At 37.1% G+C, this 25439-nt stretch overlaps 3 protein-coding genes across 8 annotated transcripts in view; all 3 read left to right on the top strand.

Moving 5' to 3' along the window:
* Positions 1–3748, top strand: part of stk31 (serine/threonine kinase 31) — a gene marked incomplete at both ends in the record, with an annotated part of 29384 nt that extends 25636 nt beyond the window's left edge. The window contains 6 exons of the mRNA XM_084089990.1: positions 1127–1246; positions 1343–1429; positions 1702–1851; positions 1991–2116; positions 3472–3543; positions 3644–3748. Of these exons, the coding sequence (XP_083946116.1) occupies positions 1127–1246; positions 1343–1429; positions 1702–1851; positions 1991–2116; positions 3472–3543; positions 3644–3748 (660 nt within the window). The remainder of the gene's footprint in view (positions 1–1126; positions 1247–1342; positions 1430–1701; positions 1852–1990; positions 2117–3471; positions 3544–3643) is intronic.
* Positions 3749–5236: 1488 nt separating this feature from the next.
* Positions 5237–9397, top strand: LOC311066753 (pro-neuropeptide Y-like; the record flags this gene model as incomplete). Of its 2 annotated transcripts, none has more annotated exons than XM_084088090.1 (3): positions 5237–5290; positions 6819–6982; positions 7405–9397. In XM_084088090.1, 2 exons carry the CDS (start codon positions 6819–6821, stop codon positions 7547–7549), a joined length of 309 nt encoding a protein of 102 aa, XP_083944216.1. In that variant the 3' UTR covers positions 7550–9397. The 2 variants fall into 2 exon arrangements, with proteins under 2 accessions (XP_083944216.1, XP_083944217.1); XM_084088091.1 differs by lacking the exon at positions 5237–5290 and having other exon boundaries at positions 7405–7521; positions 7708–9397.
* Positions 9398–9953: 556 nt separating this feature from the next.
* Positions 9954–25439, top strand: part of pals2a (protein associated with LIN7 2, MAGUK p55 family member a) — a 24887-nt gene continuing 9401 nt past the window's right edge. For 2 of the 5 annotated variants that reach the window (XR_014603133.1, XM_084088086.1), the window contains exons 1-5: positions 9954–10505; positions 21165–21283; positions 23366–23518; positions 23749–23898; positions 25004–25231. Coding sequence is in view for 4 of the 5 variants with exons in the window: in XM_084088086.1 (XP_083944212.1) it covers positions 21167–21283; positions 23366–23518; positions 23749–23898; positions 25004–25231 (648 nt within the window). In the remaining variant the exon portion in view is untranslated. Of the gene's footprint in view, positions 10506–15346; positions 15426–16035; positions 16114–16716; positions 20591–21164; positions 21284–23365; positions 23519–23748; positions 23899–25003; positions 25232–25439 lie in introns of those variants that run through there. The other 3 variants (XM_084088084.1, XM_084088085.1, XM_084088087.1) reach the window with 3 other exon arrangements.

Genomic DNA, 25439 nt, shown 5'->3' with positions numbered 1-25439 from the left:
CAAAAAATTAAATTAAATAAAAGTTGCTATAAAGGTGGCAGCGATTCATTACCGAACTCTTACTGTCACAGCTGACGAAGTCGCGCTAGCTAACTAGCTAGCAGGCAGTGCTTGAAATTGGTTGAAACAACCAACATAAAATATAAATAATTACGCTGTGCATGTACAAATGAAGACCAGTATAAGCATCGCAAAGGGCCTCTGATACAATATAGACAGTTGACAATTCAAAAGAGGTCGATATTTCAGCAACTTAACTCTGGAACAACTCGACGCGCAGCAATGTAAGTGAATGGTGTCCAACGCCCAAATGACAGTGTTTGGAACTAATCCGATCTTCAAATCCCGGAAGTAGGCGGTTAAAAGCGCCGCCATTTTTTACAACGGAGGTCTATGGGAGTGTCGCAACTCTTTCTCTCTATGGCTCTGATCCTACCTAATTATCCTACCTATACCTGCCAGTAGTTTTGTATTTTTAAAGTATTCATACACTATAATAATATGCTTGTTGCTTCTGCAAATTCAGTTTTTTGCACAAGAGAATATAATATAACATGAAGCCTAGCTCACTGCTAGGTACTCCAGTTGAACTAAGAGTAAGATATGCCAGTCACAATTATGCTAGTACATTGTATACTGCTCATAATTGTAAATTGTCTTTATATTTTGTCCTGTTTTGTTTTCCTAGATACAGATTTATAGCTTTGTCTTTCGTGTACAGTATTTAATTTGTAAGAAGGGTGTTGGTTTTATAAAATGTATCACATTTTGTGTTAAACTGAGATCATAAAATAATACAGCAAAGCAAACGAGCAAGATTGGATTCCCCGAATATCAGCACGTTTCTAAATGTATATTGAACTGTGTATAAAATCAATATTTTTTCATTATCATAATTTAATTTAGGTACATACACAAATAATTATTGCATTTTCGCAAAACAATGAACTATTTTCAGAAAATATGAGCCATTTTGTCTAGCGGTTGATGCAGCCGCAGTTCGGTGACGTGATATCAGACTCGCAGCACCGAGCAGGTGTTGCGCTAATCGCTCCGCCCAAGTAGCAGTGCCCAGTATGTATACGTAATCACAACAGGATTACTAAGGATGTTGGGTTGTTTGCAGTGCTACGCTGTGGATGAAGAATCAGAGGTGAAGATGCTTGAACAAGCTGCTCACTATCACAGAGCTCAGCAGCAGAATCCGGCCACAGCGGTTCCTCTTCTGGCGCTGTTTTGCGGCAAAGTTCTCTTCATATTTTACTATACTTGTTTCTGTCTTTTTTGCTGATGTTACTGCTCTGTACCATCTCATGCGTAAAATGTCTTCTGTTCTATCCAGTCTGATCCACTGGCATACATCATGGTACCACACTACTCTAATGGAAGTCTCAGGGCCATTCAGAAATCCTCCCCACTGTCCTCTTGTGTGAGTGCATCACTTCCAAATGTATTTGACAAACTTTACCACTTGTCTACAATGCATACAGATTAACATAAAATTCTCATAAAGCATATTTGTATTATTAAGAAGATTTTTATAATTGTATTTATTTAGACGAATTTTAATATCAAGCCTTAATAGGTTATCAGCTGTAACATAAGAATTTAAATTTTGGTGCATCCATTTTGTGATTATTTTATTTTAAATGCATAAATCTATTTTTGTCCTCTGATTTTTTTCCATTTATTGTGACGTAGGAGGTTAGGAAGGTGATGAAGGGTGTAGCTCTGGGACTGCAGAGTCTTCATGCAGCATCTATTACTCATGCATCTTTGCATCCCAACAACGTGTTTGCCATCGGCCGAGAGAAAGGCATTGTTGGAGATTACGATCTCACAAAGACACCTGTAAGTGAAATTTAATAAACTGCAACTTCAGTGACATTATGGATTCATTTACCTTTGGGGAAAAAAAACCTAAATGGAAACAGACCTGTTTCTGATTATTAAACCTCAGACAATAGGTTTGAATTTTTTGTGTTTTTAGGAGCAGAGGGTGTTTGACAGCGGGATGGTTGCTGGTTCCATCAGTTTGGTGGCTCCAGAGTTGAAACAGGGTCAGCCGCCTTCCCCAGCCACTGATATGTATGCCTATGGAGGAATCATGCTCTGGGTAGAACTATTGCTTTCTTGCTTGCGTTATTTATTTATTTATTAAATACAATTATAAGTTAATTATAGTATATAATTTCCATTATATACAGTTATATTAAAAATATACATAAGTATGTAATTATAAGATATAAAAATATAAAATCAACTGGTATCTTTAAAGGGTAACTCTCGCCACATTGCAACCTAGGGTCTTTTTGTTAATCTACCTGTGGCAAACTTTCATTTAAAAGCATAATTATAATGGAAACGCCACTTTTAAGTTTGACCGTATTTTCGTTTTCGGTCAAATTGACTTTTGAATGGGAGTGCTAGGGGCACGACTATGATAGCATCAAAATTGCTGTTTTTAAAACACTAAGAAGGCTCGACACAACATGAAACTTTGCTCGAAGTATCACCAGGGGCTCTACACATGAACTCGAGCATTGACAACATTGTTTGTGTACACAGAGTTTACTTAAAATAAAGGCTTTGAACAACTGTTGTTGTTTCCAGCTGTCGGCATTTTGACAGTCAAAAATAGTCGATCTCCGAATGCGAATGAACCGACTCTGAATTTTAGTATTGTTTTTTATATGAGGATCCTTTTTCAAATACAACGTCAATTTTGATTTTCACTAACGACAAAACAAGTAATTATCTGTGAATTTATATGGAACTAAACTTTAGGAGCTTTCCATCTTTACTCTCCTCCCTGTTACGTTGCATTCGTAGATCGACTATTTTTGACTGACAAAATGCCGGCAGACGGAAACACTAACTGATAAAGTGAGTTGTACAAAACCTTTCTTTTTAGTAAACTCTGTGTACACAAACAATGTTCTCGATGCTCGAGTTCATGTGTAGAGCCCCTGGTGATACTTCGAGCAAAGTTTCATGTTGTGTCGAGCCTTCTTAGTGTTTTAAAAATAGCGATTTTGATGCTATCACTGTAGTGCCCCTAGCACTCCTATTCAAAAGGCATTTTGACCGAAAACGAAAATACGGTCAAACTTAAAAGTGGCTTTTCCATTATAATTATACTTTTACACGAATGTTTGACTCGGGTAGATTAACAAAAATAGCCTAGGTTGCAATTTGGCAAGAGTTACCCTTTAAAGTGGCTCTATTATGCTTTTTCAGATTTTACCTTTCATATAGTGTGTAATATAGCTGTTTGAAAAGAGGTGATGCTGTAATGTATATTATAAGAAAATTAAAGTGTTTTTTTACCTTAAATGCATGTAAACCTATTATGGGAGACCTCCAAAACAAGAAGCCTTTAAAATAAAATAATTTGGGCACTTTAAAAATAACTATTTCTGTAGTCTTCTAGTCTTTTTCTGTCAGTAAAGTAGACTTTTCTGTTCACAGCTGCATGTTCCAGACTTCAGCGGAACTCTAGAGAATGAGCATCAAAATGTCCAGTTCACTGGTTTGGATCTGGTATGTAGAATATAAGAGCTGATAAATATTTGTATAATATTATTATAAGTTTAAAATTATTACTCCAAAATGATTCAATCATCTAATGTATCTCTGACAGGATGCTCAGTTGCTGAAACTCCTTTCAAAGCTGCTGATTTCCTCTACAAGACTGTCTGCTTCCGAAGCCCTCAAAGATGACTACTTCATCTCATTTGATGTGTAAAAGTCAAATGTGTTCATGTTTGCGTTCTTTACCCTTTTTTTAATATAATTTTCTCATAAGAAAAAAAAACCCACAGAGGTGTTCGTTTGTTCCTCACACTCTGTTTCGTGTTCCTTGAATAAATAAAAATAAATATATAAAGGCAGAATAAAGTGGGAATCTTTGTCAATACAGTTCATTATGTGCATCAGAGAAGAGGAAGAATATGCTTGGTTTTTCCATTTTGTGATGTTTTATCCTGTTCCAGATCTGATCAGTGTAACATAAAAGGCTGTCAGCTTTAATCTTAGTCACTGACAAGACCTTACTTTGAAATTGTCCGTTCGAAAAGTGTCTCCATAATATCTTTTATCTTTCTGTCCTCGTTTTTTTCTCCAGGATCATCAAAAAGTGACCCATAAATTCTGAAAAGAAGAGCAATTTGGCATTCTACTGAATTTTCACAGGAATTATATGAGTGTATAATAAATTTCTAGTTTCATTAACAAATTTGTGAGAAAGTAAAACCACATTTTTATTAGTATTTTGAGCACAGCACAGTCACCCTTCACATTGAGTCTGTATGTGGTTGTTGACCTTGGATGGGTCACCTGGTATTTCAGCTGAAGTTGGTACTCCACTGGGCACTTTTTATTTTTTTAAATGCATCAGTCAAAATATTGATGAAAGGTACAATTTACGCCACTTAAGAAGAAGCTCATCAGGGTGAGATTGAAAGTTATGTAACATGATGATGTTCAGTTATTGGAAATCAGAACACAGAGCCATACAGTGCTCTCAGCTGGTGGGTTAAGACGCTGAATAATGAACCAAGGTCATTTAATAGAACATAGCACTATATATAATATAGGGCTTCAACTGTTTTTAAGAGAAAATAAGGAGACCCCTTAATATTTGTTGTTTTGTTAAAATGCTATTTAAAAAATTCCACATCAATTTACACTCTATAGCCCATAACGACAAAATAAAATAAAAAAACAGATTTCTGATAAGTTTATTTTAAAGAAAAAAACTGAAATAATGCCAGAAGTACTCAATTTCGTAGGCTACCAAAGGCATCGTTTACAGACACATGATTTTGGACGTAATTTACTCTGTTCCACACTGACTTTCTTTTTTGTCAAACTTAATTTGAAGTCAGTGCCAAAACTATTTACCAACATTCTTCAAAATATATTTTTGTGTTCAGGAGAAAGAAGTCACCATGTTTGGAACGACGTCACTTGAGTAAATGTTGAAGCACCTTGACAGCAATTACAGCCTCAATTCTTTTTGAGTTTGAGATGCGACAAGCCAAAATGCTTGTTTGTTGCATTCAGGACGTTTGAGAATTTCTTTCTTTCTGACAAAGTTGTCGTATAATGCATTTTATACATCGACACGCCCTCTTGTAGTGCCCTCGCTGTATCAAAAGTGAGGCGTGCTTCAGGTCTGCTATAAAACACGAGCAAGCGCCCTCAGACAGACAACAACACCTGAGAACACAGGGAGCTGCTCTGTCAGTCAAACCCTCACAAGAAATACACAGTCTGCCAGAGGAAGGTAAGTAAAATAACATTTTTTGTTTTGTTTTAATCTTATATAAGTCATCATTGTTAATGTGCAAGTTAAATTTCGAAATTTACAAAAGAAAAGTAGCCTATGATAATCCGGGCTGTTACAAGAGCTATTAGCTAGTTCAAAACCCTCTTACAGTATTTCTAATTTGTTCTACAAATAAAAATGTCAATTTCATTATCATCATCATCATCATATTTTGTAGTTGTTGTAGGTAAACGTGTGAACAATTAAACAATGGGAAAACTAGGCCTATATTACACACGGTTTTATGAAAAAGTGAAGTTCTTAGATCAAGAAGAAGAAGATCAAGCCTGTTGACTTTTTTTACATTATAATTCTTTTTTTTCTTTTTTTTTTCATGAAGGAGCAAAAAGGGAAAAGTTACAAATATTTATAATAATACAAATTATTTCATTATTTACATATCTTTACATAAAAATGTAATGCATAGTTTGTATAAATGCTTAGTTCTGTCATGAAACTCTAGATGGCGCAGGCTGATGGGTCCTTAATGCAAGCTGATGATATTCACAGGATTAATTACTTGGCACAAGCTGATTGGTTCATGTTATAGGCTATCTGCAGCCAATGAACTTGCTGCTCAACATTTAAATGGCTGGTTACCATCAGGCGGGTAATCCATCGACCGGAAGTGGAAGCCGGCCGCATGCCGCCATCTTGTAGCAGAACTTCACTTGCGTTAGCATTCCATTGACTCCCATTCATTTTGGCGTCACTTTGACAGCGAATAACTTTACATCTGAGGCGTTTAAAGACTCCATTTGTCCATTATTTATTTCTAAAGAAACACGACAATGTATAAAGGGCTCCATTACCTTCTATGTTACATTATGGCCGTGTAGAAACAGTTTTTGTAAAAATAGGCTAACGATTGCGTCATAACCACTCAACTCTCTGTCGCACAGTAGAGAAATTACCGTACAGACAGGAGGAGAAGCTCGCAGGCAATCGGGGGGACGTCAAGGGAGAAGCCCTGGCGTTACATTTTAAAATAAATACTATACAAAATAATTAATCAGAATACTTACTCCTGCTTACTCACGCCAAAGAACTCTTTGCTCAAGCTCGCCGTCTCTGCAAGATTAACGTTGGCAGTTTGCACGCACAGCTACTAGAAGATTTACATCTGTCAGACAGGTTGCTCACGTCATCAAGCTTAGTTTGAGTCGGTTTGAGTCTGCGCGTCAGAAAATCAAAAATCGCTAAAAAATGGGCTTCACTTGTCTCAATTGAGTTCCAATGAGATGGCTCTGTCCACTTCTTATACTGTCTATGGTTACCATTCACTATAGCAGTTGCAATGCGCTTTCAGAGTTCGTCTAAAACCCTCCACCTTCCCCAGCTCCACCTGTATAGATCAGCAGCAACAATGTTCTGTGAAGTAATTGTTCAAAACTAGGCTAAATTGACATTTTAGCTGCATGCATGAATCATGTGATCCCATATGTATTACAGAGTCAGCTTCATCTTCTTCTTTGCTGTTTTCTAGATGCACTCTCATCAGTTCATGTTCATGATCATTGCTGTAATGTGGATAGTGACAGTCACAGAAGCATATCCATACACACCACCAGACACAGTCATCCCTGCAGAGGACCTGACCAAATATTACACTGCCCTGCGGCACTATATCAAGCTCATCACACGACAAAGGTAAGATAAAAAAAGTGTAATAATCAGTAAAAGACAGAAAGTCACGGGTCATCATCTCGAAATTATGGTAATTATGACATCGTGTGAACAGCATAAATATCACAATTCTGAGAAAAAAAAGTAAGAATTGTGAGAATTATGCTGCGTTCACGCCATGTCATAAGTACTGTAATGACGAGATGACGACCAGGCTTTATAATTTTTATAAGTTTATATCACACTATTCAGACTTTATAACTCTCAATTGTGAGTTTATAACTCTCAATTCTGACTTTTTTTTCAGAATTGTGAGATATTAACAAGCAATTGTGCGTTATTGTCCGAAAGTCCGAATTGGGAGATAAAAAGTCACAATTACCTTTTTTATTTTTTATTCTGTGGCAGAAACCAGCTTCCATACTTGTTGTCCTCACCTCTCTCAGGTATGGGAAAAGAAACAGTCCTGAACCCATGTTCCTGAGTCTGCTGTTGAGCGAGACACCAGGAAGCATTCCTGAGTCCACATATGAGGAAGCAGGCACTGAACATGACAGCATCAGGTTAGAACACTGCACATTTTTCATTTAGCTGGAGACTAGATATGATGTTTTTATTAGTTGTGCGTCATACGTTACAAAGAAGATTATAAAAACTTTCACTTAAAAAGGTTTTGTATAATTTCCTCTATCCCTTTTTCATGTTATACAAAGTTACAAAGATTTTGCTTTTTGATTGTGTCTTTTCAGATTCAAGGAAATGCCAATATGATGTTGGGAGGTTTTTATCAACCACCAATCGATGTCAGCGGTGACCAGATAGTGGCAGTGTGCAGCTTTAAACCATTGATCCTATACAGTGTCATGAGAAATCGAGTCCTCCCCCAGGAATTTGGTCTCCTTTAGGACCCAGACGGTAATGCCTGATTAAAAGTTGTTATTGTGATGTCTCGACTAATTATAACTTATTTAACTATTGTATGATGTTTATTACATTAAGTGCACAAACAACATATTTGAAATTTAAAATTAATTCTTATGTATTGCATTATAAAACAAACTGGAACACCTTTTTTTAGAAGGAACATACTATGTTCTATAAAAGTAATTTAATATTAATTTTACACAATAATAGTAATGTGGTACAGTATAGGTTATAATAATACTATAAAACATTTTTAATAAATTAATTGTCATGCTAAGTACACACAAACGTCATTAATTTGGAACATGTAATTGGGAACTATATTGAAAGCAAAAAACACACCTAATATAATATAAGCTTATCTAACAGGCTGATCTTGTAGATGTATGCTATTCAAGAACGTAAGCTAACAAAAAAAAAAAAGCTTGATTTCACAACCTATAGCGTCAGTTATATACTAGTCTATAAACTATACTAGTCTATGAAATTTAAAAGGTCATTATAATGCATTTTAAATGACAGAAATCAGAACGTGATTTTGCAGGAATTGTAATCGGGCGCTTAAAAAAACTACCATTGAACTAATGGGATCACTGGGGGTCCTAAAGGAGACCAATTCCTGGGGGGACTCGATTTCTCACCCCAACGGCGTTCATTATGTTCTGTACTATGGGGGTTATGCGCAACAAACTTATGTATTCTGTAAAACAGGTCGCGTCGCTTCTGTTTTAGGTCTTTTGTATATGCTCTGTTAAATATAAAGCTGTTTTACTCAAGATACCTTCAAAGGAGCGAGCATAGATGAGCATAACCGATTGTACATCACATATGCAGATTGATATCGAAAAAAAATTCTTCTTCTTACTAACATTTTGATATTTACACTGAATAAAAAACCACACCAACAATTAAAAGAAATAGATAGGTTAGCCGATTACCTCAAAAGTCTATAGATATCGCCATCAGTTCCTTGTGTCATTAACGCTTTCTCTGACAAGCAGATGCAATGAGACCTGTTTTCCTGTTTGTTCATGTGACATTTGGCATAAAGCCTATTCAATTCATTATACAGTGTTTGTGAATTAAATGCATTGCAGAAATGAATATTAACAGTTGTATCTTCATTAAATCACAGACACATTATTAACCTTATAATAGACTGAAAATATTTTATGCATGAATATAGTCTTTCGTTTTTACTTTTCCAGACACTTTTCAGAAATTTAAGGTTCTGAAATATATTTTAATATCAACAGAGACCATAATACCTTACTATATATATTTTTAAAATACCTTAGCATATAAAATTATACCAAATTATACCAATTATAATGTATGTATCTGTTAAAAAGGGTATGTATGTATAACAAAATTATAAACGCAACACTTTTGTTTTTGCCCCCATTTTTCATGAGCTGAACTCAAAGATCTAAGACTTTTTCTATGTACACAAAAGGCCTATTTCTCTCAAATATTGTTCACAAATCTGTCTAAATCTGTGTTAGTGAGCACTTCTCCTTTGTGCTTTTATTGTGGGCAGCCTAAGGCACACCTGTGCAATAATCATGCTGTCTAATCAGCATCTTGATATGCCACACCTGTGAGGTGGATGGATTATCTCTGCAAAGGAGAAGTGCTCACTAACATAGATTTATACAGATTTGTGAACAATATTTGAGAGAAATAGGTCTTTTGTGTACATAGAAAAAGTCTTAGATCTTTGAGTTCAGCTCATGAAAATTGGGGGCAAAAACAAAAGTGTTGCATTTTGTTCAGTGTATATGTATATACAATACACATATGTTAAAATAAGTATATATGCTCACCAAGGCTGCATTTATTTGACCCAAAATAAACAAAACCAGTAATATTTTTAAATATTTTTTAAATTTAAAATAACTAGCATAATTAGTCCAGTCTTCAGTGTCACATGATCCTTCAGAAATCATTTCACTATTTTTCATTTTAGAGACCCTTGACCAATAGGCCTATATAAAGGGAAAAAATATAATTATTATAATAAATAAAAAATCTATAATTATATAGTTCTGTTTCAAAGACATGCTTTAAATGTGTTGACGCTGCCCTCTACTGGACAACACACGCAAGATTAAAATCGAGGTGACTGCCTAAAGATGTATCTGAAAATTCAAGAAACTGATAATTATTATATCATAGATAGATTCATGCGTGATCCAGTTATTGGTTTTATTTTATACAATTGTTATAGATGTCCAAACTGAAAGTTCCCTAATAGATTATTTATAAAGGGAATTCTAAAAAAAAAAACGTCAGGGAAACCATTCATATTCAACATTTTGCCTGGTCAAACACACCCTTATCAAGCTGAGCAAGTAATGGGGCGTAGAAAATATATAATCCTCACATATTTCACAAATGAGTCGCACATGCGAACACAATGGTCAGTGGGCGTGTCCTGTATGCATCCCATGCCTCTAATTGGTCATTCCACTCGGGCGTCAACGAAAAGGGCGTGTCCGAACGTCTTGACTGACATATAGAGCACTAGAGAGGATGAGTGTCTTGTTCTGTCTGCTTGGGAAGTTCATGGGGCTTTAAATTTCTCACCGGGACACAGATCCACCCAGTGGGGGTTAGTGAGGTAAGTCTTGGGAACTGTGAATCTCTAGTGATTGTGGCTGCGGGTGTTTTTTGTGTGATAAGGACTCTACACGTGGCTGTCTATACAGCTGTCTCACCCTGTGGACACTTTTGATTGGAGCGCTAACCAGCTAAATCCAGTTAGCCGTCTAATAATAAACAGCTGATTGCTGCTAGCGCTTCGCTGCTACACTGTTAAAGCTAGCTGTTGTATTCAATTCAAACCATGAATGAAAGAACCGCGAAAACGAGCCGACCGAATTCACAATGTTAACTTCATGTTTTTAGGGAAAACGTGACGGTTTGTAAATGCTGTAACGTTACTAGCACAGGACGAGCAATGTGCTCAATGAGTCCCACGCGCTGCACGTTTCCTTGAAGTTGAATGGGCCGCACGTGCGCTTGTGTTGCCATCATAAATCTACTGTAATGTTTCTTACGGTCCGGAGTGGCTGGAAACGTTAACTAATGGTAGGTTATGCACTGGAGCAGTATCTGAATAGGACGTGCCACTGCCAGGACAGTCAACTGTAGCTGGAATGCGCGAGCGAGTTGTTGCCTGGAACAATAAGAGCGGCGGTCACTGGCCTTTGTTGTGGCGTTATAACTCATTTACAACGCACATTATGAAGTGCTTCTCTGAATTTCATCTACGTATGTTTATGACTTCATTAGTGGGCAATTTACGTATGTACATCTCAAAACAGACACCAGCAGCGTCGGCTTGCCTTTTTAAATAAAATAAATTAATTAATACTCTTATTCATTATTATTCATTATTAATACTCTTATTCATATAATCCTCAAGGATGTATTGAATTGATCAAAGTGGCAGTAAAGACTTTACAAAGAATCCTGCTGCATCCTAGTGAGGTGGTGTTCCTCCTAGTCCATGGTTTCGTCAGATGAAAATACTGTTAATTTAAGGAAAAATACATAGTATTCAAAATCTTAAGGCTATATTAACTGGCTTTCTATTAAATCAATACAGTGAATGACAGCCGTCTGTGTTCTCCCAGTGGCTTACATTATTGACTGTTTAGTGTTAAGTGATTAATTTTCACCAAAACGAAAGATAACATTTGCTTTCATCTCTGAAAACATTCTTTTTGTCTTACATTTCATAATGAACTCGGACAAACTCTTGTTCTTAACTGAAAAAATACTAAAAACTGAAGCTTTGGTTTCAGATAGTTGAACAATCAGAAGGGTCATTCACCACCCCTTGCATTAGTTAGTACATGTTGGTGTTTGCAGTAACAGTTGAGCAAACATGTGATTTCATGTGATTTTGTTTGTGCTGACTTATTTCAGAATGTAAGCTTCTTGCACGCTCCTCAGCTTTGAAACGCCTTGGCCTAGTTAAATTATTCCTAGCCTTTTGGCCTCAAGCTATTACTGTATACATACTATAAAATGCATGTGACCACTCTGATCACTTCATATTTCCAGTTTACTGGGCTTCAAAAATGAGACCCCTAAAACCTGTAGCCTCTGTCCAAATAAGAGTGTGTCAGATGGAGCATTGAAATCATTAAATGTGACATTTTAGTTTCTTTAGGATGTGCCTTCATACTAAAATGGCCCCTGTGAAGTGAGACAGGAATGCTGCTGTCATAGCTTTCAGATGCAGCCTTGATCTCAGTTTAATCTGACTTGTAATCAGATTAAACTTCCATGCTTGTTTTTAATCGGTTATATTCACCTGCTGCCACAGTTGTGGTTGTTCAACTTCCTTAACCTGTCAGAGTCTTGGAATGGATATGCATTGTATAGCAGGTGCCTGGACTTGCGAAGACATGATTTAGTACATTTTGCTCTTTGTACTGCAGGTGTACACTGCTGTTCAAATGTTTGGAGTAAGATTTGTAAAAAAAAAAGAAAAAAAGAAAAAAAGAAAAGTATTTATGCTCTGCTCACTAAGGCTGCGTTTATTTGATTTAAATTTTTAATATTGTGAAATATTAATTATAATTTAAAAATGACTTCTGTTTAATTATATTCTAAAATGTAATTTATTATTGTGATGGCAAAGATGAATTTTCAGCATCATTACGCTAGTCTTCAGTGTCAAATGGTCCTTCTGAAATCATTCTAATATGCTGATTTGGTGCACAAGAAACATTTCTTCTTATCATCATTGTTGAAAACCATTGTGCTGCTTAATATTTTTGTGGATACAGTGATGACCGAAATCTTAATTAACAATGTAAAAGACTTTACTGTCACTTTTGATCAATTTAATGCATCCTTGCTGAATAAAAGTCTAATAAACAAAAACAAAAAACAATGATCCCTAACTTTTGAATGATAGTGTATCTGTACTTGGTTTCTTAAGTAAATGTTTACACTATAGGCCTAGGTGTATCCCAATTCACGTACTTGTGCAGTATTCTATGCCGTTTTGTAGTATAAATAGTGCGAGTATTATCATCACACTGAAAGTTCCAAAAAGAAAAAGTGCACTTTAAATACCCAGATGATGCACTTATTTAACCGAAAAAACAAAGCGTGGAATGCACTCAACGGTCACAGCTTTAATTACATAGTGGAGGGGGAGGGGCTATCCGACTCCAATGTTGAATGACAAAATAACCTTATACAGTTCATACACTATATGGTTGAGTCTTGTAGGTCACGTCATGAGTGAGTGCTGTAGGTCAGGTAACTTGAGAGTACTGTAGGTCATGAGTGAGTACTGTAGGTCAGGTCATGAGTGAGTACTGTAGGTCAGGTCACGTGAGTGAGTACTGTAGGTCAGTTCATGAGTGAGTACTGTAGGTCAGGTCACGTGAGTGAGTACTGTAGGTCAGGTCATGAGTGAGTACTGTAGGTCAGGTCATGAGTGAGTACTGTAGGTCACTTGAGTGAGTACTGTAGGTCAGGTCATGAGTGAGTACTGTAGGTCAGGTCACGTGAGTGAGTACTGTAGGTCAGTTCATGAGTGAGTACTGTAGGTCAGGTCACGTGAGTGAGTACTGTAGGTCAGGTCATGAGTGAGTACTGTAGGTCAGGTCAGGAGTGAGTACTGTAGGTCAGGTCGTGAGTGAGTACTGTAGGTCACGTGAGTGAGTACTGTAGGTCAGGTCATGAGTGAGTACTGTAGGTCACGTGAGTGAGTACTGTAGGTCAGTTCATGAGTGAGTAGTGTAGGTCAGGTCACGTGAGTGAGTACTGTAGGTCAGGTCATGAGTGAGTACTGTAGGTCAGGTCACGTGAGTGAGTACTGTAGGTCAGGTCATGAGTGAGTACTGTAGGTCACGTGAGTGAGTACTGTAGGTCAGTTCATGAGTGAGTACTGTAGGTCAGGTCACGTGAGTGAGTACTGTAGGTCAGGTCATGAGTGAGTACTGTAGGTCAGGTCATGAGTGAGTACTGTAGGTCAGGTCACGTGAGTGAGTACTGTAGGTCAGTTCATGAGTGAGTACTGTAGGTCAGGTCACGTGAGTGAGTACTGTAGGTCAGGTCATGAGTGAGTACTGTAGGTCACGTGAGTGAGTACTGTAGGTCACGTGAGTGAGTACTGCAGGTCAGGTCATGAGTGAGTACTGTAGGTCACGTGAGTGAGTACTGTAGGTCAGTTCATGAGTGAGTGCTGTAGGTCAGGTCACTTGAGAGTGCTGTAGGTCATGAGTGAGTACTGCAGGTCAGGTCACGTGAGTGAGTACTGTAGGTCAGTTCATGAGTGAGTGCTGTAGGTCAGGTCACTTGAGAGTGCTGTAGGTCATGAGTGAGTACTGTAGGTCACGTGAGTGAGTACTGCAGGTCAGGTCACGTGAGTGAGTACTGTAGGTCAGGTCATGAGTGAGTGCTGTAGGTCAGGTCACTTGAGAGTGCTGTAGGTCATGAGTGAGTACTGTAGGTCACGTGAGTGAGTACTGCAGGTCAGGTCATGAGTGAGTACTGTAGGTCACGTGAGTGAATACTGTAGGTCAGTTCATGAGTGAGTACTGTAGGTCACGTGAGTGAGTACTGTAGGTCAGGTCATGAGTGAGTGCTGTAGGTCAGGTCACTTGAGAGTGCTGTAGGTCATGAGTGAGTACTGTAGGTCACGTGAGTGAGTACTGTAGGTCAGGTCACGTGAGTGAGTACTGTAGGTCAGTTCATGAGTGAGTACTGTAGGTCACGTGAGTGAGTACTGTAGGTCAGGTCATGAGTGAGTACTGTAGGTCAGGTCATGAGTGAGTGCTGTAGGTCAGGTTACTTGAGAGTACTGTAGGTCACGTGAGTGAGTACTGTAGGTCACGTGAGTGAGTACTGTAGGTCAGGTCATGAGTGAGTACTGCAGGTCAGGTCATGAGTGAGTACTGCAGGTCAGGTCATGAGTGAGTACTGCAGGTCAGGTCATGAGGGAATACTATAGGTCATGAGTACATTTTGGACAACTTTTGTTTTAAACACCATCATTTGTGAACATGTGGAAGTGTTATTTATTAGCCTACTTTCAGAGGAGCTATGCAGAGTTATTTGTAAGTGAGCTGCTTATTTTGTTTTGAAGGTAATGTTGTGTATTGCTTGCATTTAGTTATTTGCTCATTTATCCACAATAAAGCAGTGCTAATTAAGTGAAAATGTTGATATGGCTTAATAGTTCTTTCAATCAGATGCCAATCTCAGTCAGTATAGTGTTATTGATGTATATCGGACAGGGATGGGCAACTTCGGTCCTGGTGGGCCACTGTCCTGCAGAGTGTAGTCCCAACCCACACCAAACACCTGAACAAGCTAATTAATGTCTTCAGGACCTCCAGGACAGAAGTTGCCAATCCCTGATATAGGCCTACACACAGGTGAGCTTTTGCAGTTTTTGCTGATGTTGGAAATGTCTGAATTCTATGGCAGATTTTGCTGTCTCCATGAGCTCCAGATGAGAAGAGAGTGAGCAGAGCTTCTGTGAACTGCACTGAAATTCAGTTTGCAGGTGAGTTACAAATAGAATGTATTGTTATATTCTGTTGTCACATTTTTTGCACTGCAGTGACGCGTAGTGGTGGATGTCACATTTCCTCAAATGGTAACGGACAGGAGTAGGCTATAGTATGTATAGATGCTTAATTAAATGTTGCTAAAGTACAACTGAGAGTTTTGCTTGTCTATACATGAAATCAGTGTGATGATTCCGTAGTACATTGTGTATCCATACACACACATCGTAGGATTGCAGTGTTTATGCCAAAGCTGTCTGGAATATCAGCAATCGGCAAAAATAGATCCAGGTATTGTTTGTAGAATATCTTTGAATGCGATTCTCTGATCCTATTGTGTGTAAAGATGGTCTGTTTGTGGATAAAGTTCCTTTCTCTTGGTTTCACATCATTCATACTTCAAGGTTCCTGGAAAAGAGCAGCAATAATGCTGAGATTTCCAAGAAAACCTCAAAAGGATGACTTTGATGCACTTGTTTCCGGCTCGTGTTTTTATTGCAATCGTGTGACTTTCTCATTCTGTTTTAAATGAAAATGGGAAAAGTTGCACAGAATTATGGAGTGAATAAACATTCTGATGTGGACTTGCTTCTTCCCATCCCCCAGGTGCATGGTTCTCATTGCTATTGAAGACAAATTTTGTCTTAGCCCTGAGCTTCCCCTGCCATATAGGAAAAATGACAGGTAAGCACCTTTGAGCCTCTTACAGGTTTATAGGATGCTTTATACATCAGTAGGATACATGAAACTCATGGTATCCACTGAGACCGATTTTATTAATTTATTTTTATATTATTTATTTAATCGTGCGTGTACATGTACATTTTATTTATATATGTGTGTGTGTGTATATATATATATATATATATATATATATATATATATATATATATATATATATATATATATATATATATTTTTTTTTTATATATATATATATATATATATATATATATATATATATATATATATATATATATATATATATATATATATATAATAATATTTTATATATATAATAATATTTTATATATATAATAATATTTTATATATATATAAAATATAATATTTTATTTTATCATTTAAAAAACATATTTTTCAGCTGAATTATATTTAAAGCATTTTAGGAAATATCTAGGAAAATTTGACCGATACCGATAATTCTTTATATTTGAAAGCCATATATCTTTTATATTTGAAAGCCATATATAAGCGATATATTGGCCAATAAATCTAAATTCATATTTTTAAAATTATTTTTGACTGATTACAAAAACAAAAGTCTCACCATTAACAGCCATGTCCCAAACACACAATTACAATGTTCTCATTATAATTTTATGTAGCCTATATGACAGACTTGCGCTGCACATGTTGCACTTATCGTTATTTTTGTTTTTTGAAGTGATTCCAGTCATATTTCAAGTTAGGCTATTCAAGACCATCATGGTGAACCGTGCGCATCTGAAGTGTCTCAGCTGAAGAAAATAATCCATTGTTTATCGGCTTTAATATATCGGCCAAATTTTCTTATCGGGCCAATAACAATAACATTAAAAATGAACATGTTGACCGATACCGATTTGGAGGTCGATATATCGTGCGTCCCTAAAAATATCTTAAAAAAAATACAAATTTAAAATTACTTGTTTACTTTGTAAAAATCAAATTAGTACATGATCACAAACAATTGTGGTCTCGATGTTGTCTATAATTTATGATTAGGATTTTTGCCATATTCAAGGAGCCCCAGTTTTATGCTGCAGTGGCTTCAGATTTATTTATTTTATTTTTCCATTACATTTTCACCTAGTTCACACTATGACTGCGGTTGATATACCTTTTGCAAACAGTTGCTCCTGAGTATGGGTCAGAAAGACCTTTTCAGTCCTTCCAGCCATGTCATTATAACTTTAGCAATGTCTAATGGACCTGCTTCTATAGAGAGCAACCCTTGCAGCACTGGATGGAGGTAGAGAGGTTGATTAAAATTGCTGATAAAATAGCGTGTCTCAGAGGCTTAATGACCTGCATCTATGACCCACAGCGCAGTGTTTTCTTTCACTTGCTTTCACTGACACCATTTTCTCTGCTGTGTTGTGCAGTTTGTTGCCTTATAGTGGGAGAGGTCTCTGCGTGGGTTTGTTCACCATGGAAATGGTTACTGTTTGCATTATGCAAATTATGCCCTTTTCTGATGCAGTAATACACATGGATTGTTTTTGTCATTCTCTGTTACTGGAGAGCAGTATGTTGCGTAGTATTGACTATAAACAGGATCCAAAATCAGCTTTCTGCCACACCGTGCAGCCAAGCTGTAGAAAGCTGTGGAAATTATTTGTATATATGTGTGTGAACATGTAATTTTTTTTTTTTGTTTGTTTTTTTTTGTTCCCAAATGACCTTCATATTTATAACTCACCAAAGCGAATTAGTCGCATTTGGAGCTTGAAATATTCCTAATTTTTTCTGAAATAGTGTTTCGGTTACCGTCCAACTGGCCAAGTAACGTCTAGGTTACTAATGAGACGTTACGTCGGACTGACATCATGGGATCTCGCCTGGGAGCCTAATCACCTCTAAGTGGTAACAAAGTGAGATTTGCAGGCCGAGTCACACCTACCCGGGAATACGGGTATAAATAAGTTCAGCATTGCTCACTTCATTCATGTTTTGCTGAGGAGCTGAGACAGGATCCTGGCCATTCAGCGGTGGTTCAGAGCTGTGGCAGGGGGGACCTAACGTCTCCGTTCCCTCCTTCAGGGAAACGGGGGTTACATTAGTAACCTAAACGTTCCCATTAAGTCAATCACGTTCGATGTTACGTCACAGCTTTGGAAGCATAAAAGGAGGAGCAACGAGAGAGGACCAGGCCTGGACTATTTATGTAATGTTATTTTATATTTAGTTTAGTTTATGTGTGTGCGGCAGTCGGCTGTGAGGGGCTGCCGTCTTTACTTTCATTTTGTGTTTATTTATTTTATTTTCCTGCCTCCTCCTTCCCACAACAACATGCATTCGTTACAACCACTTATTGTTTCTTCATTTTAATCTCTATAGAGTTTTTCCGTTTTACTTCACAGAGCAGCTGTTTGTGTGTCGAATGTTGCTTGGTAACGGACCTGAGAGTTGATTACCAAACTCGATGAAGGGGTTTAAGATTTCCTAACTACAGATAAGATGAGATTTTGTAAGATGGGATAAGAATCCTAAATCAACTTAAGATTTGCTTCTGTAATACGAATTTGTGAAAAATACACAAAACCCCCCTCTTTCAGCTTAAGTCTAGCTCACAATCTTTTTGAAAAATGCAACTTAAATGGGCGTGGATGGCTGTGAGAAGAAGGGATGGGAGTGGGTGTGGAATGGCACGGCAGGGGAGAGGGTGGGGGGAGAAACTGTCATTGCCAGTGGCCCATGCATATCGACTGTCACTAAAAATCAGTGGTAAAACGTGAAAAAAATGCTAGTTTTTTTTTTTTTTTTTTTTATAGCTGGCAAAGTTAAAGTCTAATGAAATACACTGAACGCCTTATTTTTGTCCTTTCAAAAGTAACTGAATGCCCTGCTACATATATTAGCCTACAGTAATCGTAATTGTATTTAAAACATATTAATGTACATGTATAATTATAATGTCATTATAAAATATATATTTGTTTATATACACTATAAATGCATATATTTGAAAATAATTCATTTTTCGCTTAAAAAAAAAAAAAAAAAACTAAAATTTAACCATTTTCCCCATACTATTAAATCTAACAGATGCCAACATTGTCTTCAATGGTGTTCAACAACACACATACCTCTCAAAAAATTTGGTTTAGGGTTTTATGACCCTTTAAGACTTAAGATAGAAAGTTTCTGTAATACGCCCCCCGAAGAGCAAGTAGGCGCTCATATCCCCCTGTTAGAGGGGAATGGCGCTGCAAGCAAGACACTGAGCCAGTCTTCCCGTACATTATTTGTTTGTACCTGAGACACAGGAAGAGATTGGCTCCACTAGGAGATTGTAGAATCTCGTGAATGTGTTAGGTGTCGCCCTGCCTGCAGCTCTGCAGATGTCTGCCAGAGAGGCGCCCGAGCCGAGGCAACACCCAAGTGGAGTGTGCTCCTCCGGGCGCAGCACTTGCAAGTTCACCACCTGGTCCCGAAAGGGAGTGGTGGGAAATTTGGGCACGTATCCGGGGTGGGGTCTCAGGATGAGATGAGACAAGGCCGGGCCAAATTCTAGGCACAATTTGCTGTCAGAAAATACCAGCAGGTCCCCTACCCTCTTGAAGGAAGCGAGCATGGTCAGGAGCACTGTCTTTAGAGACTGATTCTAGGCGGTCGAAGGGAGCTTTCTGTATATCCGTAAGGACGACAGAAAGGTTCCAGGAGGGGATGAGGTGTAGCCTGGGAGGGTTTAACCTTCTGGCGCCTCTCAGGAACCTGATGACCAGGTCGTGCTTTCCCAGTGACCTGCCATCAACAGCATCGTGATGTGCTGCGATGCAACATAGACCTTCAAGGTGGAGGGGGACAGCCTCCGCTCCAAGCCCTCTTGAAGGAAGGAAGGCACAGAGCCGATCTGGCATTTCTGGCGGTCTTCCTGCTGGGAAGAACACCACTCTGTGAACAGACTCCACTTCAAAGCTAAGGGGACTTGAGCCTTTACAAGAAAGGAGAGTTACGACCAGCGTACCTGATGTGATCATGTTCCCATGCGAGAATATAAACCACCCACAAACGCCATCTCAGCATGGAGGGCATGAGAGACAGTGATCGTGGCCATCAAATGAAGTTAGGAAATGACCGCACACATGCGAAAAGACATTTTGAAAAAGACGCTGATTGCCCATGCTTGCTCTTTTAGGGAACTGCTCTTTCAGCAGAAACGGCCAGGGATGAATGCTGCACTCCGCTGGAATGCACCTTCACACCGGCAGAGAGAACCCGCGACGAGCTGCGAAGCAAAATAGCAATTACAATTGCTGTTTTTTGGGGGGATTTTCTCCTAGTAGCAATGAAAATAGCTTTTTGCTCTTTTCTTTCAGGAAATTTGCACTCCTCTCTTGAAGGTGAATGGAAATGAGCGATCGCTGTCACAACCGCTCTGCTCCGACGCAAAATATAAATTGAGTAATACAGGTCCTATTTATACCCGTATGTCCAGGTAGTGACATGCAAATCTCACTGGCCAATGTCCATTGACTCATTTTGTTACCACTTGGAGGTGATTGGGCTCCCAGGCGAGAGACCCCATGACGTCAGTCCGACGTAATGTTGAACGTGACTGACTGAATGGGAACCAGATTTACTAAGTTAATTTTTCTGAGGTGCTAAAAAATGTCAGCTACACCTAGCTTGTTTAACTAGGTTACTTTATTTGTTCAAATATCTTAAATTGTTTTGTCTTTTTTTGTTTTATGTATTATGTTGACATCATTTATCAAACTCTAGTATTCCATTTGATATATTTTAATACCATGAAATGTATATAATTTACAGACCATAAAATGTGTATGAAGTACCACCATATCATCTACTATGATATGCATACCTGAAGGAAAATGCTTAAAGATTTATTCATAGGAAAACATATAAGACTTATAAGATTTGCATAAGATTTAAGTCATATGTCCTTCTGTTGCCAGTGTGCTTTATTCTTTTTCTATTAATTTAATCACCTCAATTACATTATGGGCTATTCATTTTAAATATGTGTGTAATTTCTGTGTGACCCTCAGCCATGCAGCAGGTGCTGGATAACCTCAAGGAGCTGCCGCCTTCAACGGGAGCCAAAGACATCGACCTCATCTTCCTCCGTGGCATTATGGAGAGTCCTATAGTTCGTTCCCTCGCTAAGGTGTAAACTAATTCTCCATTTTAACTCTTGTTCGTTCTCTCACTTAGCTCTATAACTATTAGTGGACATCAAGTGTTTAAATTTAACATTTTATTTAAAATCAAATAATTAGTCATTTAAATTTAGTCAATAAGAGATCTTGTATCCGCCACCGGAAATCAACATAAACCCTGTTCACATGTCTCTAATCGTGTGTGTGCATTTATGAGCTGGAGGCCAGGGGTTGGTTGCAGTGTTAGAGGTCATAAGAACATGATGTACAGGGGCTCTCTTCTCCTTCTTAAAATAGTAATAATACACACACACTTTAGTATGCTATTATACTCCATATAACTCCATGTAAAAGCCAGAAACTAAGCTTTTTTTTGCACAGGCCTATCTAAAGGGTTAATGGTGCCACCTGGTTATCAACAGTAAAAATTACAAATTTTACCTCTTCCCAACAGGGAAAACCACCAACAATCAAAAATGCATGATTATATGGTGTCATGACTTTGCAATCAAAAAATGTGATTATAATGGAAGTCAATGGGGCAAAAACAGCCACGAACAGTAAATGAGGGAGAAAAAGTTAAAATCTGATGCTGCACAAAAACTAACAATGCATCAAAACCAATGTTGTTTCTAATCTTTGACATGTCCAAGACTCTGATAAAAGGTAAAAAAAAATCCAGTCCACAATCACATTTTATATTGAAAATGAGTCATTTTGTGTGTTTTTTTCCCCAAATCAGTGACATCATTTACGAATTTGGCAATTAAAGAGTTAAAATCCTGAATTTTTTTTAAACATTTAGTATTTTTGAGCAGGACTGAGGTTGATTAATAGATTTATGCAAAAAAAATTGAAAAAAAATATTTATCTGATACATTTTTACAGCAGTTTAAAGTAGTGGCTGTTTTCAGCCACGAACATAACGAAAGGGTAGTAAATTTGCCCACAGTGTACTGTTGAGTTTTTGAAAAATTTCAAAGCATTTCCCCAAAATATGTGTCAAAATAAGATTTGTCACCAAAAATCATTCCATTTGCTGAAACACAGAAAAAGTTATGGCCAAATTTAGACTCAAAAATACCCCATAGTGGATGAAAACATCCCCAACAGCACATAAGGGTTAATAGCAAAAGATAGTCAACAATACACGTGACTGACCCTTATGATTGATCTTAAACACATTTTTCAAATATTTGATGGATTGTAACTTCATTTGTTCACCAACATTGCCGGTAACATATACACATTGTTAGACAAAGTGTGAAATCCCGGTGTTGTATAGAATGCCTAGGCAATGTATAGAATTCCTGATGTTTTTTGCAAAAATACATTACCTAATTCTATACATTACCTAGGCATTCTATAGAATGCCGGATTACACACTTTGCCGGTAACATATATATACTCAAGTAGATCTCTCAGTTCTGTCATTCATTTAATTTTGTGAAAGTCGTAAAAATTCCCACCACAGTGCAATTTCCACCATGTCAAATTATGTGTTTTTAATGTTTCTCTGTTTGAAATAATAATGTTTTGGCTTAGTTTGATCATGACGAACAATACACAAATTATTTAAATAAGATATATTTGTTTCTATATTTAATTTCAAAAATGACATTTCTAAACAAGTATGCTAATTTGGAAAAAAACGGGGGCAAAATTGGTCAGTGGTGGAAATGACAACTGTAGCCTTAATTTTTAATTTTTTTTGAAGTTGATAAATATTGAAGTTTATTTCCTCTTTGTTTAGATATTATTTTTAGTTAGTTCATTAGTTTTAATTGTTATCATTTATATTTTTACGATGCATTTTAATAGTTTAAGATTGAAAGTCTGATCTTTATTTATTCATAGGTAATTTGATAATGTTTTTTTATTTTTATAATTATTATTTTTTTTTAGACCTGAGACACTTGATTTAAATTATTTCTCTCAATGACTTTGTGTACGGTTGTTAATACTCTCTTCCATCTAAAGTGTACCTGGCAGTGCGTTTGTTAATGCCCTGAGTCCATCTAGACGTAATCCATTAATCCGTTTCTTGGCAAGATACTCAAGTTATTTTGTCTCCACCCACTCTCTCTCAGGCACACGAGCGATTGGAGGACGTTAAGCTGGAGGCGGTGCAAAGTAATAACGTGGAGCTAGTGAGCGAGATCCTGTCTGATATGAACAGTCTGATCAGTCGTGATGAAAGTGCAGCAGAACTCAGTAATATCCTGAAGGAACCGCATTTCCAGGTACCAGACCTTTTTGTGTGTGTGTGTGTGTCTGACTGCACCTTTTCATAACATTGTTGACTTGTCTATTTACAACTATTTATTCATCCTGTTGCTTTCTCAGTAGTATAGCAAAATCACCTTTAAGCACTTGAGACCATGAACAAATTGAGTTTTTTTTTTTAAATGAATATAATTAATTTGGTAATTTAATTATCCAAACTTCAATTTAATTCTCTTGGCAATTTCAGTCCCTGTTAGAAGCTCACGACAAGGTGGCTTCTAAGTCATATGAAGCTCCTCCCACCAGCACCAATTCCACCAGCATGACCAGCTCATCCCTCATGCCGGCTGACACGGTTCGCATGATCAGCATCCAGAAGAAGGCCGGAGAGCCTCTTGTGAGTGACAGACATTCTCCGTTTCACAGGATTAGATCCGATAGTCAGTCAGATGTTCCGCTCATTCAGAGTAGCTCTACTAACTACTAGCAGCTTGTGTTTCAGGCAGCGTGAAAAGCCATTTTTGGTCAGTCTGCTTTGGAAAGTTTGCATTAACGAGAACTAGGCTTAATTGTTAAATTTTCCTTTAATATACAAGAAAGATAGGAATATACAAGGCCAACCAGTCTCTTGAGCTTATCTATAGTGGGCAGTCATGCAGTCTTTTAACACCTAGTAAAATAAGTCATTGTGACTCTGCCAAGGACAGAAATTCACAAGGGTGCTTGGTAAAAAAAGACACTGAAATGAATTTATCTATCTATCTATAATATATATTATGATATAAATCAATTGATTGATTGATTTTTATTATATAAAAAGGTTATTTGTTATTTATTTTATTGTATTATCTTATAATACAATATCCCTAAATAAATAAATGTTATTTTTAGTGTCTTTTAATATAATATATTATAGGATAATATAATACAATATCCCTAAAATAAATAACAAATAAAATGCATATTTTCAGTGCATTTTTATATATTAATACAATGTCCCTAAAATAAAATAAAAAAAAAGTAATGTTTTCAGTGGATTTGTATACAATAATAACATATAATACAATATCCCTAAATAAATATTGTTATTGTATAAAAATCCACTGAAAATATTTTATTTTTTATTTAGAGATTTTGTATTATGTTAAAAGCCACTGAAAATAACATTTATTTATTTATTTATGGATATTGTATTATAAACATACACTGAAAATATTCATTTAAGGATATTGTATTATATTGTATTATATTATATTATATTATATTATATTATTATATATTGTTAAAAGCCACTGAAAATAACATTTGTTTATTTGATTGATTTATTCTGAGGTATTATTATATTCTAGGAAAATATATATTATAGGCCCTTATAAAGTAAAATAAATAAATAATAATAATTCTGATAACCAGTTCCAGGGTGCCAGTATCATCCCTTAATAAAAAGTATGACTGACTCTCTGTGCTGGCATGTCAGAGATTCATGGTGTCATCTCTTTTAGGGTGTAACATTCCGGGTGGAGGAGGGTGACCTTGTCATCGCGCGTGTTATGCACGGCAGCATGATTGACAGGCAGGGGATGCTGCACGCTGGTGATGTCATCCGAGAGGTGAACGGCCGAGAGGTGGGCAAAGACCCCATGGCGTTACAGCACATGCTGAGGGACTGCAATGGAAGCATCACGCTCAAAATCCTGCCCAGCTACAGGGACACACCTCCACCTGCACAGGTCAGCGCACCGCTGATTCACAACAAGTCCAATGCAATTAAATTATATAAAATATTCAAAAACATTTTGCCACCAAGTTGCCTGGTTGAGGCAAAACTCATAAAAATAAATGTAAAATTAACCTGAACCCATTTTCTGCAGCAAGATGTGGATTGATGTACAAGATCATCCTCATCTGAGCTGCTAGTATTTTTCCCTAATAATCAGA

Source organism: Abramis brama (genome assembly GCF_963993115.1).
Source record: "Abramis brama genome assembly, chromosome: 17".
Classification (NCBI taxonomy): domain Eukaryota; kingdom Metazoa; phylum Chordata; class Actinopteri; order Cypriniformes; family Leuciscidae; genus Abramis; species Abramis brama.
The sequence above is the reverse complement of the archived record's forward strand: the minus strand, read 5'-3'. Positions and strand labels throughout refer to the sequence as shown.